Below are 19,862 nucleotides of genomic sequence, written 5' to 3' on the forward strand. Positions count from 1 at the left end.
GATAATAGTTTTCAATGAACAATATGACCTTGATGGTTTTCAACAGTATGACTGGCAACTGAATTTTTAGGCAATTTGTTTTGTTTTTTTCTAAAGCTGATATCGTTTTCAAAATGTTCTCGAATCGTAGACACAATTATTTTTCTTACGATTAAATTTAACGACAATTGATTTGTAGAGAAACAAACCATAACACATGGACTAAGAACGATAACCTGCAGTATGTAACACATGTGTGTCTAGAATACTGTTAAGTATTTTTATCATTATCAAATAATGAAAAAAAAAGCCAAAAACTAATGCTTTAAGAACACTGTCAAACTGTATACTTTGCAAAAACCAATGGAATAAAGAATTTTTTCATCGATTTTGATATTTTCTAAGAATTATACTTCTATAGAGTTTTTTTTTTTTAAATATCAATACATTTTATCATTATTACTTCATTTATAGATAACTATCGAAGGTTTTTTTAATGCGGCAGTACCTACGTCAAACTGTTCTCTTATTTTGTTTCCTCTAACTTACACACATATGTTATACTTCAAAGTATGTGTGAGTTCATACACTTATTACACTATTTCACAGAAACTCTGAAAATATTTATGCTATACTCTGTAGCCTAACATGATATAACTAAAAAAATACCATGATATTATTCTAAATAAGTTTGTGTTCACCGTTAATTAAATGATAGATATACAGAAGTTAACAAATTTGTAGATCTAATTATTATACAGACTGATACTACAAACATACAAAAACGTTTATTAAGTATTTATAATTACTAATTCAACCCAATCCTTTTACCCCTTATAGTACCAAGGGAAGGTAAACGTACAAAAGAGTACCAATACTCAAAATGTTGCTATTTCGTTGCTGTAAAAATGATTAAAAAATAAAATTAATATTAGAAGTAATGGAACAAATTTAAAATAAATGCTTTGATGCGATACTGGCTTCGATAGCAAAAAGTATTAAATAGAAATAATTTTATTTGTATTATACCTAATGTGTTTTCTGTTTAGTGGCGAATAACAGTGGTGTTGTTGTCGACGAGAGGGGGCTGATGGCACCGGTTATGCCCCGAGTCACGCCAGGAGTGCGCCACAACATCTTCTATTATACAAAACCATAATGTTTATTAAATTGTTATAGCAATATTAAAAATACAAAACTTGTAAAATAAGAGAACATGAAGAATTAGTTGTTAAAAAAGCCCGGACAAAAAGGACATCCCCATCAAAAGGACAAAATCTTTATAAAGAAGATATCTGATCCAACCTTCAGATACAATGCAGATTTGTATTCAAACTACCTGTAGCATTATCAATAAAGTCATTTCCTCTAATGACTACCTACATTCACTAAAAACTACATCATACTCAAGCAATATGTACCAGTTTGATATTTCGTAATTTAGTTAATGATATTTATAATTCCAGAAATATGTATGCCGTTTGGTGTTACAACTTTTGATCTCCTAACAAAATATAATAAAAAAATATTTTGACTAAATGGTTAGGTTTAATAATAATACATTATATTAAAATATCATCGCTGCCATCGTGATATAGTGGTTTCTAGAGTCTAGATGAATATGTAAATTATTAAAAAAAAATTAAACAATTGTCAAAGTAGTAGGAGAAATATAAAATTTACTCGGATATCTGGAAAAACAACTCATCAACATTAAATGTGAAACATTATATTACTATTTAGTTTTTCAGCGGTTATATCAAAATTGTATATAATTATTATAAACACCAATAAAATAATTATCAGACTAAAAATAATTAATAAAAAGAAAAATGTATATTAGTTGTTACATGATAAATAACTATGTTTACTATTCTGATAATTTAAATGAAAAAAACAATATTTTAAAATTTTACCCTAACAATTGCTATTATACATCAAGTTATATTAATTGTATTAATTTGATAAAAGTTTATGTTACTAGATTGAGTAGAATGTAAACAAAATAATGTGTAGTGTTAACTAAATAATAACGTATTTTATTTTATTGGCACGTATTCATTTTTTGACCGATCTGATTATTTATTTGTTGATTTTGATTGGAATATATTTATGCAGGAATATTCATGGTTAATTCTCGTTATCTGATTCGTCTGTTTCATAAGCTAAAAGTCAAAATACCAATTAAAAACTATAAAACTAGGGTTTATACACTTTTGCATAACAATATAATAGTGTTCTGGTACAAAGTCTAAAAGAGAGGTTTTGTAAAATTATATACACATTATACTATATTTACTATATTATTGTTTTCACCCTTTTTGGAGGTTTGTGATATACTTTTTGGGTTGTTAACGTTTATCGACAGTACTTTAACTTGAGAAAAGACCATACAATTTTAACAATTAGATTATTTTTAAAAAAAAAAGTCATTGTGCCGTAATTTCAACGGAAGGGGTGAACTTTTTTAATGTTTGCCTCAATAAAATAACTCTTAGGTACGATTTCTGATCTATAGAGCTGCTATGAGTGAAGAGATCGATTCTGCGGCTTAGAAAATACAATACTTTCTCAGCTACGCATCGTAGATGAATTATCCAGATAATAATACTATACCTGAATCACACACAGAAAATACGTCCAATGGTTGTTTTTCAAAGATATCGTCGTGAGGAACTGTTCTTTTAATGACATCAAATATACGTCTGTGCGTCGACAACGCATCTACATAAGCTCTGGTGGTTAAAATATGGTCGCTCGTGTCTTTGATTAATTTATTGTATTTGCCTCGCGTGAAGGCCTCTAAAATATTGGCGTTGTGATGAAACTTAAGCCGATTCAATTTCATTGGTTTCGAACACAACGACAAAATGTCGGTCATCCACCTTTGTCTGAGTTGAATATTATCGGTGTCGTGTATTACATGTTTCAATCGACGAAGTACTTCCGTTAGGTATTTAATCACTTTTTCCGAAAACAAGTTTAAGTCGATGAATCGTGCAAACGTCTCCAACAGCGTAGACCCGATTTCGGTTAGGCCTTGCACGCATGACGACGTACGTTGGTAAAAGGAAAATATTTGCTTGAACGCGATTGTATATTTGGCAATGCAATCGAAAACCGGATGTACCGTAGCCGCCAGCACTTGTTGTTGGAAAGACCTGACGTGGTCGGCGTTGAAGTTTAACGACACGCAATAAAACGCCGAGATAATATTCTTATGAGAACCGCCTTTACGGCTGGTTTTTACAACCACTTTTCTGATCGCTTGCAGACCGTCGTCGAACTTGGTCAAGTCGCCAGCACCCACCGCTTGTTTTCCTTTGGCCACAATATCAGTAGGTAGTAACCTGGACGTTGCCGAATCGTCATAGCCCGACATCAGATCGTAGAACAGCATGTTGGCCGGATGGAAATCGCCGTATTCACCACGATCCAAGGTTGACTTGAACGGCTCAATTGCTAGATTTTTTAACGTTAGCCAATCGGCCAATAGTTGTTTCGATTCTTTATCGGATTTTAATTTATCCAAATCTCTGACCAATTTGTAGAGATAACCAAAACGGAGTTCGAATCCATCCGGGCAATACGAATGACAGTTAGAGTTTATAAAACGTGAAAGCTGACGTGTCATCATTTTGTAGTTGACGAAAAACCCATTTCTCCGAGACTCCACATCATTGAATTGCGCCGTTGTGATATCTGTTGAAATAATATTCAAGTCTTTCGCGAGGTTGTTCAAATATAAATTGGCCGTCATCAAATCATAGGCAAATACGTTTTTCTCATAATTTCGTAGCTCGTCCAGCATAGCCATTATGTAGTGCTCTAGGAATCTGAGATTGGAGTCGTAATTATCCAATAATATTGCAATAGTATTTTGATTATGTTTTAAAACGAAATATCGTTCATTTATGTCCAAGTAACCTAATATGTACTCCGAAAAAAGACAATGCAGTGAAGTCGAGTCTCCGTGATAATTTCTGATAGTTGATTCTGGAAAAAACAATATTTTAATAAATAAATTATTTATAAATAATTATAAAATATATATATTATTTTAATCTTTATAGATGTTTCGTGACGTGTTAAGATTGTACAAGACTACTGCACTTTATTGTCTAGTCAAATATTTACAAATATTAACTTATTACTTCTTTCAAAGCCTGATGATTGAAATGTCCATAATTCCACCAACTCCAAGCAAAATAAGTTTCATTTCATTCGTACGTACTCAAAACGTGCATAGTTTTTTAGTATATAATGTTAATTTTTTAGTAATAGTTCTTTAAAAGTTAAATTAATTGAATATGTTTGTGGACAGGGTTATCATAAAATATCCAAATATTTAGTTTTTTCCATAGCTCTATCAACTTTTGAATCCTAAATGGTAACGTATATATTTAATTAACTTTTCGAATTAAGAATAACTTACTGGAAGTTTTGACCGGTCAACAGCAAGTTTTAAATAATAATTTTTAAAGTTAGTAAAGCTTGAAATTTAGGACGGAGGTAGGGTGTGGTTGTGTAATGCACACAGCTAAAATAATTCTACACTTCATCCTTCCTCTAGTCCTGATTTTAAACATTAATAAATAAAAAAAGTGAATTAAATATGTAAGGCGGTAAGGGAAAAGAGACCACTTGTCACAAAAATCTATATCACAACTATATGACAACTATACTGATAACATTATACAATGCAATGTATACATATTTAAAGTATCAGAGTCGTGGTCAAATTAAAAACGCAAGACGTAAAGTATAAGAATCTTTAATATGGTAAATTTTTTTTTACCATTGACTCTTTTAACACTATACAGTTTTAATTTATCATTTCATTTTTAAATCAATTATATTACCGGTATCACTCCCGCGAGAAACGATTTTCTTTTTTCCTCTAAAAGCTTTATCTTCAATTGATTTAGTTTCTGCTTTTATTTTTTCTTCGTAACTATTTCTTAAGCCTTTTACTTTATTCTGTTGTAGTTGTTTATCGTCATTTCCATCGTCTGCTATCCTTTTTTCTCGGTACTTATGTTCATTGTTTAAACTGGAATCGGATTTTTTCAACCACTCTTCTGATTTATTAGCCGGTAAGTGTGTTGTCATGTATTGGTTTTTATTTTTTTCTCCCTCCACTTCGCCACTTGACCGAGGACGTAACGTTTTTTTCCACTCGGCAGAACCTAAACTTAATCTTTCTGCACTTTTATGACGTATTGCTTCTGTAACAATAAACAAATTATATAACACGGTTTTATTTTGAATTAGTATTCAATAAATTATTGAACGAGAAATAAGCTAGAGGCCAATACGCAAAAGCGTTAGTATTTGCCACTCTAAAACTTCGTATTTGTACATCACAACCCACTTCTTTATACCCGTTGTTGCTTAAAAAAATAAACAATAAAACCAAATTTTAAAATAAACCAAATTTAGTAATTTGAATTTAGCTACCATTATTTATTAAGGTATAATCTGAAGTAATTTTATTGGATATATGTATTACTGATGGAACATTATAAGTTTTCTTTTCTAATAAAAAGAAATGTATACCAACAAAATGTTAGTAACTTTCTTTATTCGTATATATTAATAAATAAATCATTAGATTGAGTGAAAATAATTAATAATTTATGATATTAAGGAAAATACATGTGAGAAAACATACAGACCATAATTATTATATGTTTGAAAGAAACAGAATAAATATCCTAGATTAGAACCAAGACCTCGTCAATTACTGGTCCAGTGCTTTGACCAATGAATAGCCCACCACTTTAACTTATAATTGTTTTTTTCTTAATATTATAAAATATTAAAAAAACATTACATTTTTAAATCAATTATATATTACCGGTATCACTCCCGCGAGAACAGATTTTCTTTTTTCCTCTAAAAGCTTTTTCTTCAATGGATTTTGATTCAACTTTTATCTTTTCTTCGTAACTATTTCTTAAGCCTTTTACTTTATTCTGTTGTAGTTGTTTATCGTCATTTCCATCGTCGGTTGTCGTGTATCGGCTTTTATTTTTTTCTTCCTCCGCTTCACCACTAACTTGTTCTGGACTGTTATGATGTTTTCTTTCTACAACAATATGATAACGATTATACGGTGAGGGACAAGATGGTGTGATTTTATTTTCAATGAGTTGTATTTAATAAACTATTATACGAGACACAAGCAAAGAGTAAATAAGGAAAAGCGTCACTTGTTTTCGCCTTAAAACTGGTATTTCTCTATTAAACAATGCTTATTAATAAGACAATGACCATTTCTCAATCAGAGACATTGCGCATTTAATTTCTAATACACATATTATGGAATTTTATTCTTGAGCTCATGTCAAGTATTTTAGTTTCTTTTTTGTACAAAAATCGTAAATCATTGATAACGCAAAATGTCCTAAAAAAATGTTCTTACCGTTTGTTTTTCCTCTAACATAAATAGGATCGACAGGTTTTTTTTGTGTAAAACTATTTGCTCTTGGTTTTAATTCAGCCCCCTTTGTATTTTCAGGTTTATCAAGTGGGTCTTCGATAATCGCGCTATCAGATTTTGTTCTTCTATGATTATAATCATTTTGATGAGATTCTTTAGGTTTCTTAAATTTGCCAACCATCATATTATCTGGTTTCGCTATTTCACAACTTTTGTTATCACTACCGATGTCATGCTTTTCGCCTATACTTTCTTTATAAAATGGTTTAAATGCATAAGTTTCTTTAGGTTTTGATTTTATGTCTTTGCGTGTACTTGGATATCGACCATCGTCATCTAATCTTGTCAAATTAGAAGCTGGAGGAATTGCATATGATGCTATTAGTTCTTTTATTGTAGGTCTTTTTTCTTGATTACCAGCAATTGGATCGTTATCGTTTTTTTTTGGTATGATCAGACTTCGATTTGTTTTATACTCATTATCATTTAAACCATCCATTTTTTCGAAATTATCGCCAACAACGCTATTCATATTTGATTCGTTTTCTTCTACCCTTAATGGTTCTGTAATCATTGTTGTTGTACTTGGCGTTTCGTCGAGTATCAACCCTTGACCATCACGTTCTTCTTTTTCCCTAAAGGATGAATGATGAGATGGTTGGTCAACTTTTGTGTTAGAACTTTCTCCGGTATTTATGGTACTATCAATGATTTCTAGAACACAAATACAAATATAAAATAATCCAGTTATACAGGATGGTCCATTAAACGTAAAACATTCATTTTCTCGAAAATTTTTAATATTTTTAACATTTTCCTCCATATGGTTTTAGGTACATAAATTATACAAACAACATTTTCATTACTTTACATTTTTTTATCTTCATCCTTTTTGGGTACTTAAAAGATTACCAACTTCTTTTTTTCAAATGTTAACACTTTTTTTGAATTTGATATGTGTAATATAGAAAAATATTTAAAAACATTATATATTACCGAGTGAACTACCACCTATTTTTTCGTGTATATCGCCCTTCTTTCTCTCGTTCTCATTCATCCTCGATGGTATTCCTAGAGATTTTTTTGACATCCCTGGCGTTTCGTCGAGTATCAACCCTTGACCATCACGTTCTTCTTTTTCCCTAAAGGATGAATGATGAGATGGTTGGTCAACTGTTGTGTTAGAACTTTCTCCGGCATGTATGGTACTATCAATGATTCCTAGAACACAAATATAAATATAAAATAATCCAATTATACAGGGTGGTCTATTAAACGTAAGACATTCATTTTCTCGAAAATCTGAAATATTTTTAACATTTTCCTCCATATAGTTTTAGGTACATAAATTATACCAAAAACATTTTTATTACTTTAATTTTTTTTATCTTCATCCTTTTTGGGTACTTAAAAGATTACCAACTTCTTTTTTTCAAATGTTAACACTTTTTTTGAATTTAATAAGTGTAATATAGAAAAATATTTAAAAACATTATGTATTACCGAGTGAACTACCACCTATTTTTTCGTGTATATCGCCCTTCTTTCTCTCGTTCTCATTCATCCTCGATGGTATTCCTAGAGATTTTTTTGACATCCCTGGCGTTTCGTCGAGTATCAACCCTTGACCATCACGTTCTTCTTTTTCCCTAAAGGATGAATGATGAGATGGTTGGTCAACTTTTGTGTTAGAACTTTCTCCGGCATGTATGGTACTATCAATGATTCCTAGAACACAAATATAAATATAACATAATCCAATTATACAGGGTGGTCTATTAAACGTAAGACATTCATTTTCTCGAAAATCTGAAATATTTTTAACATTTTCCTCCATATAGTTTTAGGTACATAAATTATACCAAAAACATTTTTATTACTTTAATTTTTTTTATCTTCATCCTTTTTGGGTACTTAAAAGATTACCAACTTCTTTTTTTCAAATGTTAACACTTTTTTTGAATTTGATAAGTGTTATATAGAAAAATATTTAAAAACATTATGTATTACCGAGTGAACTACCACCTATTTTTTCGTGTATATCGCCCTTCTTTCTCTCGCCCTGCTTCACCCTCGATGGTATTCCTTTAGATTTTTTTGACATCCCTGGCATTGTTACTTCAAATGCCAACGCTTCAGCTAGGCCAATACGTTCGTTCTTTCCTGTATCGAGTATATGACGAGACGGTCGGTTAGATGTGTTAGAACTTTCATCGCCAAGTATGAATCCATCATGGTAAATGGTTCCTAAGACATAAATAAAAATATTAAATAATGCAGTTGTACAGATTCAACGTAAGACATTCAATTTCTCAGAAAATATTAATGTTTTTGATTTGATTTTTTTCCAATACTTTTTGGGTATACATTGTATTATATTTTACAATACTTAAACTAGTAATTTTGCGAACTTATAGGTGTAATTGATTAATTAATATAATATTATAGTTAACTAATAGGCTTTTAATTTTACTTTTAGTTTTTATTGTATATATCACAAACTAGTATTGAGCTGTAAGCATTATTTTGTACCGTCTAATTTTAGTTAAAATATATCAATATGTTTATTTTACTATGTGTTATCAATGATTACATTTTGGAAAGAGATTTCATCAAAATTTCGACAATTTTTTCTTATATACCTGTATGTGATACTAAATGATAAAATCACTTTCAAATAATTGTATTTTTAGTATTAGGATAAATACGATCGATCGTCTGTTTATAATATTTACTACCATAGTTACTCATATATCATTATTAATAATATAAAGAAAATATTTCCAAATACCTGTTGACTTAGAAATACACTATTGTCAAAGTGTAATTTTACGCTTTATTTTTTGTTTTTCTTTAATAACAACAAAAGTTTGACTACAGATATTTAAGAAAACTATTTATGTTATAGCCCCAGACTAGATATTTCTTCAGTAAAATTGGCAGGTCATAAGTTCTAAAAGTTTAATGGAAACATATAAAAAAAAATAAAAGTTTCTAACATATCAAGGGGAAAGAGTTTTTGATACTTTTTAGGTTGTTTGTATAAAGTAAATCAATAATGAACTATGAAGGATATTCCATATAAATTTGTTACTAATTCGACTATTTTTAAAAATACACAACCTATGTGTAAAAAAAAAAAAAGAATTATGGACTCACCTATAATCGAAGTGTTTAACACGTTCAAAGGTTCCTTTTCAAACATATCGTCGTGGTTTACAGATCTAATAAGGATAACAAGAGGAGCTATGTTTTCTATCAAAGCTTCGGTGTATTTCGAAGTTTCTTGTACATGCAATCTCGTTTTTTTAATTAAAAATGTACATTTTTCTTGGGAGATCATAGCCAGAACTTCATTTGAGGAATCATAAAGAAATCTATTCAACTCCATAGGTTTTGATAACAGCGACAAAACGTAATCTATATGTTTAACGGTCATCCTACTACGTCGTTTGTCATGGAACATGGCAATATTTTGCAATTTAATTGTGATGTCAAGTATATATTTAGCAACTTTATAGGGAAGAAAGTCGTGTATTTGTTTGAATATGTTGACTAGCTTAGATCCGAGTTCACTCATTTCAGTTGCAAAAATAACACTGTTACTTGTGGTATGTAACTGTTTGTACATACGTACATAGTCAGTTGCGCACGAGAAAATTGGATGAAGAGAAGCCGCTATTATCTGTTGTTGGTAAGATTTCACTAAGTTCCCATTAAAACATGATTTAATTGTCTCAAACAAGTCGACAACATGAACACTGTGGTCCGCAATTATGTTGACGTATCGCATCAAGTCCAGTCGGTTATCGGGATCGAACACACCGGCATATGCCTGAGAGCGATTCATCAACTTAAAAACTATCATATTACTCGGATAGAAATCTTCATAGGCTTTCGTTTCAATATTTTTTTCGAACGTTTTTTTAGCTTGTATTACCATAAGATCCAAGTATTCGGAGATTCTTGACAGACTATTGCTTTCCTTTACATTTTTTAGGTCTACGGAACTAAATTTCAAGTTTTCAAATCGTAAGCCAAATTTTGCCTTACAAGCACTACACTTCCGTTCGCAATTTTTGTGGCAAACTGATTTTAGTTCGTCGGTAATAATTTTGTAAATTAATTGAAACCCATGTCTTATACGGGAGTCGTCTTGCTCCAGCTCGTTTTCTTTTCGACCGTTGTCTACTGAATACATTTCAATTATCCCGGTTATGTTACTTAAATACAAATTTACCGACATCAAATTAGTGGGAAACATTGCATATTTCTGTTGCCGCAACTCGTCGAGCATTGCCATCACTATGATACCTTGTTTTTGAAGATTTTCCCCGTGCTTTCGTAAGCTTAATTGGTCGTATACACTTTTGGCGTTCTGTTGTACACTTTTCTCGAAATAACTTTCGTTGAGGTCAAAATAGTCGAGCATGTATTTAGAGAAAATACAATGCAATTTCGATGGGCTATCTAAATAAAACGCCGCATACGACCCCGTGAATAAAAGTATAAATACAAATTTTCGAAACATTTTCATATAGCTATTAAGAAACGGTTAAACGGATCACGACTGTGATGAATGTGACTTCTTGCGCTATGGCGATGTAAAAAGTTGTTTTTTTCGCAAAGAACACCAATGTATGCTGTTTCAATATTGAACAGGTCTTTGTATGAACCGCAGAAATGTTTAACTGAAAAATAATATAATAAATTTAACTTAACGATTTCGACAAGAATTTTTGGTAGCATGCTCAAAACAACTGCACCCACAATACAAACAAAGTCAGCACAGTAGGTTCGGTGTACAGGCGGGTCGGAGAGGTAACAGGTTTTTAGGAATGATTTTTTTTACTGAAAGTAATAAAATCACTTTGAAATATACGCTTCGAGGCGAATCTCCATATTATGATAAAATATACAAATAGTTAGGGTTTATTATTAAAATAGAACCATTGCATAGGTATTTAAATGCCAATAGATAATTAAGTTTTTAAAATTATTAGGTATTATTTTAAATAAAAGACTAACCTGTCCCCCCCCCCCTAAAATCAAAAAGAATGTTACTAAATACTCGTTCGCACTTACTACGTCCTGTAGTAAAATCCAAACTCCCGCTTCATTATTTAAACTTATCCAATTAATATTGTTTTTCACAGATTTACATTTCGCTTTGAAATATATATTTTGTAAAATTCGTTGTTAAATACCTTCTTTAAACCGCCCTTTTGCGATCACAAGGAGTAAAAGCTTTAATTTTCAAATTTAATAATCCTTGGGACCATATTACAAATAAACTAATAATCGGATATATTCTACTGTCTACCTGTTTTATAGGTACGTTTTATAATTATAATTTATAATAATATTAGATACAATGCGTTTACAGCCATTTATTATAAACATATAAAATATATCAATTTTTTTTTTACAAAAAAGACACAGTTGAACGTTTAAATGGAAAATTCTGAATATCAACGGCCAAAGTTTTCGGCTTACATAAGTTTAACACCTGTCAATAAAATTGTTAAACGGGTAAAAACAATATTTTAGCGCCAGGCCACAGGCTTGTATAGTTTATAACTATATAATACATATTATACAATGTTTGACATTTAAAAACCCTGTCGAGATTAAGATCACCCAATTAAAATATTTTCTGTATTTTATAATCGTATAATATGATAAAGTCGATTTACTAAGAGACATTTGTTCGATAAGTCTTATTTGTATACCTATATAACAAATCATAAATGTTATAGCATATTTCTTTTATTGATTTTAGGTTGAGTCAATTCCTTATAAAAACCATATTTCGCTCGCTTTTCAAAATGGTTCGTTGAACTGTATTTTATATATTTTATTACACCATAAAAAAGTTTTTTTTTATTAAATCCATACCACATAAAAAAAAAATGCAAAATATTCTGTCTGATTACAATGAAAAATGAGGCGCCAAAAATGTTTGTACTTTTCAGCAGTGTTGGGAATTAACTAGATAAAAACTACTCATATGTTATCTTATCTAGATACATTTTGTAAAATTAACCTAACCGTTTACATTAGGTTATCTTTATCTGTATATGTATAGATAATTTTTTTATAAATTATCTCCTATCATATCTATATCCTTCCAAGTAGTTTTATCCTACTACTTAAAATTTAGGTTTAAGTATTAGTAACAAAACAAAGTAACAGCTATTTTACCGAGTAATTGTTTCAACGAAATTTGAGTTTAATGCAATTATCGGACGGAACGTGTTAATACCTTCAACTCGATCAGACCATTTTTCTGTCTTGAAAGTGAAAATTATTATTTAATTAGGACACATCTGCATAACTTTAATATTATACTAAGGTTTTAAAAGACGTCATATTATCTCTACTCCTTAGTAAAATCCCGAAACAATAAAGAATAATGTAACAAAGTAGAAAAACAAGACAATAAATTGTCGAAAAGTAGTACACATTCTTAAACTAATACATCGACGCTAAAGCGGCAAAATATATATTTATTTTTTCAATTAATTTACGACAATATATTATACAATAATATACTCGTATCTTTACATATTAAATACATAAAAACACAGACACATAACTCCGACCTACCAACTGGCCAATTTTCAGTTAAAAAGTTGTAATGTTAGGCAAATAAATTAAAAAACTTCACACTCTTGTGGGTTTGGTGATTTAACGAAAATAGGGTCTAATGAAGTTATGGGACGGAAGGTTATTAATCAATTTCATCGTAATAAAAAAATTATCAATACATCAAAGCCACAACTGTGAAAAGTAAATAAAACGCCTTGAAACGAACGCATAGGCAACTAAATAGGCATCAAATAGGTCCGTATCAATGGTTAGTATTTTCCAACTTTTCAACCAGCGTTCTTATTATTAAGCAGCTGAATAAATTTACTTTGTATTCATCGTGCCCGTAGTCCAACAACTAAAATAATACATAAATTGATGGTTTTTTAAATTTCATAATTGTGTTGACTAAATTGACCCAACTGTGTTGACTTTGTATTTTCCTTAAAAGTAATGACTTATGATATTGGATTTAACTAGTTAGATAAGGTTAGGTTAGGTAAATATTTGTATATTAGTATAAACTCCTGCCTTTGACACCGCGCGTGATACAGTTATATACAGAAATTGTACAAAAAAAAAATGGAAATTTTATACGAGTAGGTTAGGTAGAATAGATGTAAATCATTAACATTTGACATTTTTGGGAGGTGGTCTGGAACTTGGCCTTTTTTCACTGTTAGGTTTTTGTTGGGGACATCATTCCTTTTTGGTGGGCTTCAGTATCGCGGGCGACGTTTTTTTTTACGAGGCATTGAATGGATATTGTACGTCGTAGATTCTTTTTTTTTTACGTGTTATTATATCAACTACGTAGATATGTACATAATGCATACATGTACATAAAACTACACTCTGTAGTGAAGCTAGAATTTATACAAGTAGCCACCACCTATGCATAATTATTAATAATATATTAATAAACCACGATAGTAATTAAATTAGTCGTAATTAATATAGTGTAATTTAATTAGTAAATTAGTGAAGCTAGAATTTATGCAAGTAGCCACTATGAATCTCGTTTAGTTTTATAAACGTATAAACGAAACCTAAACGTTTAGATATACACTGTACAATTACACTTTATAATAAACCACGTGGCAAATGTAACAAGAACAAATAACACTGTTACACTGGTATACAATATGTGAACACGAATTAACAAAGACACAAACTACGACCAAATGATGGCTGACTTGAGACGTGGGCATCGACAGCGCCCTGTACCGGCTGTAGCGCGGCGAAGGTCATTAATCCTCCCAACCTAGCGCATTCATTTTGAGAAAATCGCAATTTTCAGATTTTTCCCTTCACTTACACTATAAGACCCACCTTTGTGCCCAAATTTCACGTTTCTACCTATACGGAAAGTGTTTTATAATTTCGATGATGAGTGAGTCAGTAACAAAAATGCAAGTTTTGAAATCCTCCCATTTTAAAACGGCTAAGTATTAAGGCTTCAATTTTAGACAGTGTCCTAAACTATTTAAGTTTAATCTAGGTAGGTTTCAAATTTTAAAAAGAAGTAGCAGAGATATGAGAGTTAGAAATACCGGGTGAATTGGTTCGTCTAAAGATACACTGGCATTGCTAGAACTTGGCCGGCGCACTACCGTGCGCTCAGATTTGCTAATTAATTAAATATTACAAACATTGCCATGGCTCTTAAAAACCAAAATTCATTCATTAATACATTGTTCAACAATCAACATATCAGGCTGCCCATTTATCGACAAGTAATGTATAAACATATTTTAAACGTGCACAATAATAAAATAATGGGATTTAGTTTGTATTTAATTTTTTGTGCTGTGTTGAAAACTAAATTGTATGCAGTGTGTTACATCATATTATATTATTTAAAAAAAGAATATTGTGTTTAAATAAGTAAAATAAACTCGTATCTTTCGCCATCGACGTGAACGAGTTAAAGTAATTTTGGGTTTTTCCCGATAGGAATTTTGACTTTTCCATAATAATTTTGAGAATTCCAAAAAATTTTGGAATTTTTACAACCAAATTAAGATTTTTCCAAAACAATTATGAGAATTCCAAAAAAATTTGGAATTTTTACAACCAAATTTAGATTTTTCCAAAATAATTTTGGTTTTTCAATTGTTTGGATAATTAAATATTGTATTTATTAAAAGCATTTTCTAGACGTTTATTTGGGCCGTTCCCGGTGGTACTGCAATACCGGGTCAACCCGCGGTGGAGTAGGAGCAAGCCCCAAATTCTCCACCAATTTGAAAAAATTAGTTTAACATTTGAACCCCACGATGTGAGGTGTATCAGATGTTAAGCTGATAAGAACAGAGTTTTTATTTGAATTTTATACATTGGTTCATGAATACATACTTATCTAATTTTTCACATATAATAATTTTAAACATTCTACATAAAAATGACATAGAAAACAAAAAAAAGTAAGAATAATAATAAGTAGAAATCACAGTATATAAAAAAGAAGGTAAAATAGGTAACATTGTGTGCCGGCCTACAGCTGCCGCTGCCGTACGTCAGTGAGGTGCTCGATGTATATATCTCGAGTGTATCCAATCACCTCACTAACGCACAGTTTTCGCAACAGCGAAGCGTATGACCGCGCACACAGCTTCTGCAGGAGCAGATCGTTGCTCGGGTCCCAAGACCCGAGTGCACCCACTACCACTGGGTACACCACTGCTCCTGCATTAGCCTCGGCCAACTCGGCCCGTAAATCTTCATATTTCGCACGTTTCCCGTCGGCGGCTGTCTTGAATGATGCAATGCGGTTTTCGGCCGGGATCGTCACGTCGACGATATACACCCGACCGTCACGCCTGAGCACCAAGTCGGGCCGCAGTCCTCCGCTCCCGATCACCTGGTTCTCGCTCAGAATTTCGAATTTGGGTTCCGCCGCCTTCTTAATTCTCGCCACCACCGCGTTGTGGCGGGCCATGTACATGGCGGCATAGCGCCAGCAGTGGTCAACGACGTGGGCTAGGCTTTCAGTAATATACCCACATCGCCGACAACTGCGGTCGCCAGACCGCCACGACGCTGACCCGTTCAGCGCCACGAGATTGAGCCGTGCCCGGTGAATGAAACGCCAGTCGGCGAACCTGGTGTAGTCGCCCGCGCGTATGAAGTGTGATGACGCTCGGTGCGCCGCAACACACTCCATCGCCCGACCTTGGTCAGGCTTAGCGCGGAGCGACTCGCTCCGTTCCATACGCAACTCTTCACGTAACGTTTTCATAACCTCGTGGCGTTGCTTCGGCCGCATCGTTGTTCCTCTCCTCCGGATCGTAACGGCGTCGCCTTCCGGGTTCCATGTAACATTTATTCGCCGAAAAGCATAGCACAAACACAATGTGAAAGATTTACATCTGTGACATTTGTGCGTTTAAGATTTTTGCGACCTAATTTTTTCAAAGCAAAATACATAGGATTTAGATTTTTAATGTCTGTTTACCGCTTGTAACATATTATGGCCCCATCTCATATTGAAACTTAATTTTTACGAATCAAAATATTTACTTGTTTACCAATATTGTTCTCTAAATTGTGTAGGTATCATTTAAAAAAAAATTAAAACTATAAAGCTTAGAAAAAAGTTTTAAAACCTTATTTCATACTTTTTGAACTTTAAGGAATGGCGGAATGAGCAATTATCATGTATTTGTAACACATACTACTAGATAATATGTTTAAATATATTCCAATAAAAAAACATTTAAGAAGGATATATAGACAAATTAAAAACAACAATACCTAACTACGTTATTCTTTGTATTATTATTTAACATAACATTTATACAAATGTAGATATGTTTATATTTTATAAATAATGTGTTCAATTATATTATGTATTTTAACATGAAACACATTTTTAAAGATTTAACCAAAACAAATTTAACAAAAAAATAGTGTACAGATATAATAAAAAAGCAAAAAAATGCCAACGGCACGTAGTGTTCCCAAGCGGTCACCCATCCAAGTACTAACTACGCCCGACGTTGCTTAACTTCAGTGATCGGACGAGAACTGGTGTATTCAACGTGGTATGGTCGTTGGCGAAGGAAGAGGGTTTATTTCACTTATTTAAACACAATACTACAACTATAATTATTTTTTTTAATAATATGATGTAACACGCTACATACAATTTATTTTCACAGCACAAAAAATTAAATACAAACTAAATCACATTATTTTATTATTGTGCGCGTTTAAAATATGTTTACTTGACGATAAATGGGCAGACTGATAATATGTTGATTGTCGATCAATGTATCGATGAGAGAATTTTGCATTTTGGTTATTAAGAGCCCTGACAAAGTGTGTAATTTATAATTATTAACCAAATACTAAGTTACATCGTACAACCACGCGATAAATGAATAAAGGACATTTTTAAAACTGAATTTTGGAATTTAAAATGTTTCGTTACCTTGGCGGCATTTTTGACAAGGTACAGACAATTTTTTTTTTTTATTGAACTTTTTTATTGATAATAAATGTCGGTTCCTAATGATCTGTTTTTAAATAAATACTTAATAATATGTATATTTTGTATTTTGGTGGCCATGGTGTATAATGTTTGGAATTTGACATTTTTCAAAAAACTGGTCTTTAATTGTTTAATTTCTGCGGCTTAAGCAGGTGGCGATAATTTTAAATACCAACGACGGCTGTTTTTTAAATTAGGTACTATACAGTAGTCGAGGACAAAATTAATATATTGCAATTTGAACATAATATTAAACAAGTCCACAAATATTTTCGAAATTGAATAAATTTAGATTTTTCAAACCCTATGATTGTATTGTACACATGGAATTTCGAAAAATATAATGAATTTCGATTTATTCATAATAATTTTGAGTCGTCCATCGTGATTTTGAACCAGTCAGAGTAATTTTGGACTTTTCCCGATAGGAATTTTGACTTTTCCATATTAATTTTGAGAATTCCAAAATATTTTGGAAATTTTACAAACCAAATTTAGATTTTTCCAAAATAATTTTCGTTTTTCAAACTTTTGGACAATTGAAAAATTGTATAATTAAAAAGCATTTTCTAGACGTTTATTTGGGCCGTTCCCGGTGGTACTGCAATACCGGGTCAACCCGCGGTGGAGTAGGAGCAAGCCCCAAATTCTCCACCAATTTGAAAAAATTAGTTTAACATTTGAACCCCACGATGTGAGGTGTATCAGATGTTAAGCTGATAAGAACAGATACTACACTTTGATCTTAGCCGATAGGCCGAGAAGCGATACTTACAAACACCAACTACATTCTATTTATCAAAAAACAAACGCACAAACAAAACGCAGAACGATAATTTTGGAAAACTCGAAAAAATTGTCAAAAACGCTCGAAATATGCACGAAAACGTGCTAAAAGTTGCTCTAATTTCTTGTAAATGTCAATTACAATTTAAATAATATGTTTCAAAAAGATTTCGTAAAGATTTTGGATCGAATTTTTGAAAAAAACCTGCCAAAATTTCACAAACTCAAAAAAAATTCAGCGTCAGCGGTATCTACCGGCAGCCGCAGGCAATGCGGTCCGCGCATTTGTGTATAGCCGCCTTCTCTACTGCTTTACTGTACATCCGTTAGATAGCACTACTGTTATGCTTGCAGTAATATAATATTTATTTTCAAAAATTGGGAAAATTCAAAATCCAAAATTATTTTGCAAAAGTCCAAATTCTACATTAGGTTTTTTGGGAAATTCAAATTTCAAAATTATTTTGGCCGTTAAAATTCATCTTATAGCGTTTTGGAAAACTCAAAATCAAAATTAATAATGCAAATTCAAAAAACTTAAACCTCTAGTATTTTAAAAAACTCAAAATCCCAAACTTTTTTGAATTAAATACAATTTTCCGGTAAAACCAAAATTATCATAAAAATTCAATATTACTATTTTTTTTGTATTTTGGATAATTCAAAATCAAAAATTATTTTGCAATCGTCAAAATCCTCTATTGTATTTTAAGATAGTCAAATTCCAAAGTTTTTATCTAATAGTATTTTTAAATTCAAAATCAAAATTATTATGGAAAATACAAAAACCTCTAGTATTTTGGACAAGTTAAAATCTATAATCATTTAAATTCTGTTTGCTATAGTAACCAAATTTAAAATAATGGCTATGGTTTATTTTCAAAACGTTTGCCATCAAGTAGCAGCAGCCTAATATTAAAGAGACAGAACACAAGTTTTCGATCAACAACAAACCGTGAATTATGGCCTATAAAATTATGAATAATTATTATTTAACTGTTAAAAAAATATATGTATATATATGTATTTGGTTATTATTCTGTACATAACCATTGGCAGTTAAAATATATATAAGTTCTTTGTACATTTCTATTATGACTTAATATATTTTGTTTAACACCATCGTAACGGTCACAAAAATAGTAAAATAATAATTTTTTGAAAATATTGGTTTTTCATAGAATTAAAATATATTTGTATAAAGTTGTTGATCGTCTAAATAAAAAAGCAACAAAGAAGAAAAAAATTGCATAGACTTGGTGAATAGAATTTTGGTCTTTCTATAGAGGAAGTGGAATTTAAAGATTTTACATTATTTTTACATATTATATAAAGTAGTTGGATTTTCTTAATAACGGTAGGAACCAAAACTAGTCTTTAAAATAATTGTGTGTTAGTGTAAAACTGAAAAAATAACATATATAATATACATGCTTATTGTCTTATTGATCATTTTTTTAAAATTAATTATGAACATTTATAGGCATAATAATATTATATAGATACATCATTTTCTCCAAAAGCTTATAGCACTATTACTGATAGCAACATATATGATACGAGGTC

General features: G+C 31.1%; 1 protein-coding gene and 3 non-coding genes across 7 annotated transcripts; all 4 read right to left on the reverse strand.

The window, feature by feature from the left end:
- Positions 1-1,986: 1,986 nt before the first annotated feature.
- LOC126846529 (uncharacterized) lies at positions 1,987-11,006 on the reverse strand. Of its 4 annotated transcripts, XM_050586024.1 has the most exons (9): positions 9,584-11,006; positions 8,435-8,671; positions 7,928-8,152; positions 7,421-7,645; positions 6,407-7,138; positions 5,840-6,070; positions 4,842-5,207; positions 2,596-3,975; positions 1,987-2,144 (listed from the first exon to the last, which is right to left on the reverse strand). In XM_050586024.1, exons 1-9 carry the CDS (start codon positions 10,959-10,961, stop codon positions 2,110-2,112), a joined length of 4,809 nt encoding a protein of 1,602 aa, XP_050441981.1. In that variant the 5' UTR covers positions 10,962-11,006; the 3' UTR covers positions 1,987-2,109. The 4 variants fall into 4 exon arrangements, with proteins under 4 accessions (XP_050441981.1, XP_050441983.1, XP_050441982.1 ...); XM_050586026.1 differs by lacking the exon at positions 7,928-8,152; XM_050586025.1 differs by lacking the exon at positions 7,421-7,645.
- Positions 11,007-15,178: 4,172 nt separating this feature from the next.
- LOC126847277 (U2 spliceosomal RNA) lies at positions 15,179-15,367 on the reverse strand. The gene has a single exon (XR_007687025.1). It is a non-coding gene; the product is annotated as a U2 spliceosomal RNA (small nuclear RNA).
- A 1,589-nt stretch (positions 15,368-16,956) lies between these two features.
- On the reverse strand, positions 16,957-17,075 carry LOC126847257 (5S ribosomal RNA). Its single transcript, XR_007687010.1, has one exon. It is a non-coding gene; the product is annotated as a 5S ribosomal RNA (ribosomal RNA).
- Positions 17,076-18,086: 1,011 nt separating this feature from the next.
- Positions 18,087-18,279, reverse strand: LOC126847273 (U2 spliceosomal RNA). Its single transcript, XR_007687022.1, has one exon. It is a non-coding gene; the product is annotated as a U2 spliceosomal RNA (small nuclear RNA).
- Between the last annotated feature and the right edge of the window lie 1,583 nt (positions 18,280-19,862).

The sequence above is a fragment of the Adelges cooleyi genome, unplaced genomic scaffold (genome assembly GCF_023614345.1).
Source record: "Adelges cooleyi isolate 19-005CV unplaced genomic scaffold, UGA_ACOO_1.1 ACOO_flye_CR_arks_rails_tigmint_CR_PRNA_9, whole genome shotgun sequence".
NCBI classification, from domain to species: Eukaryota; Metazoa; Arthropoda; class Insecta; order Hemiptera; family Adelgidae; genus Adelges; species Adelges cooleyi.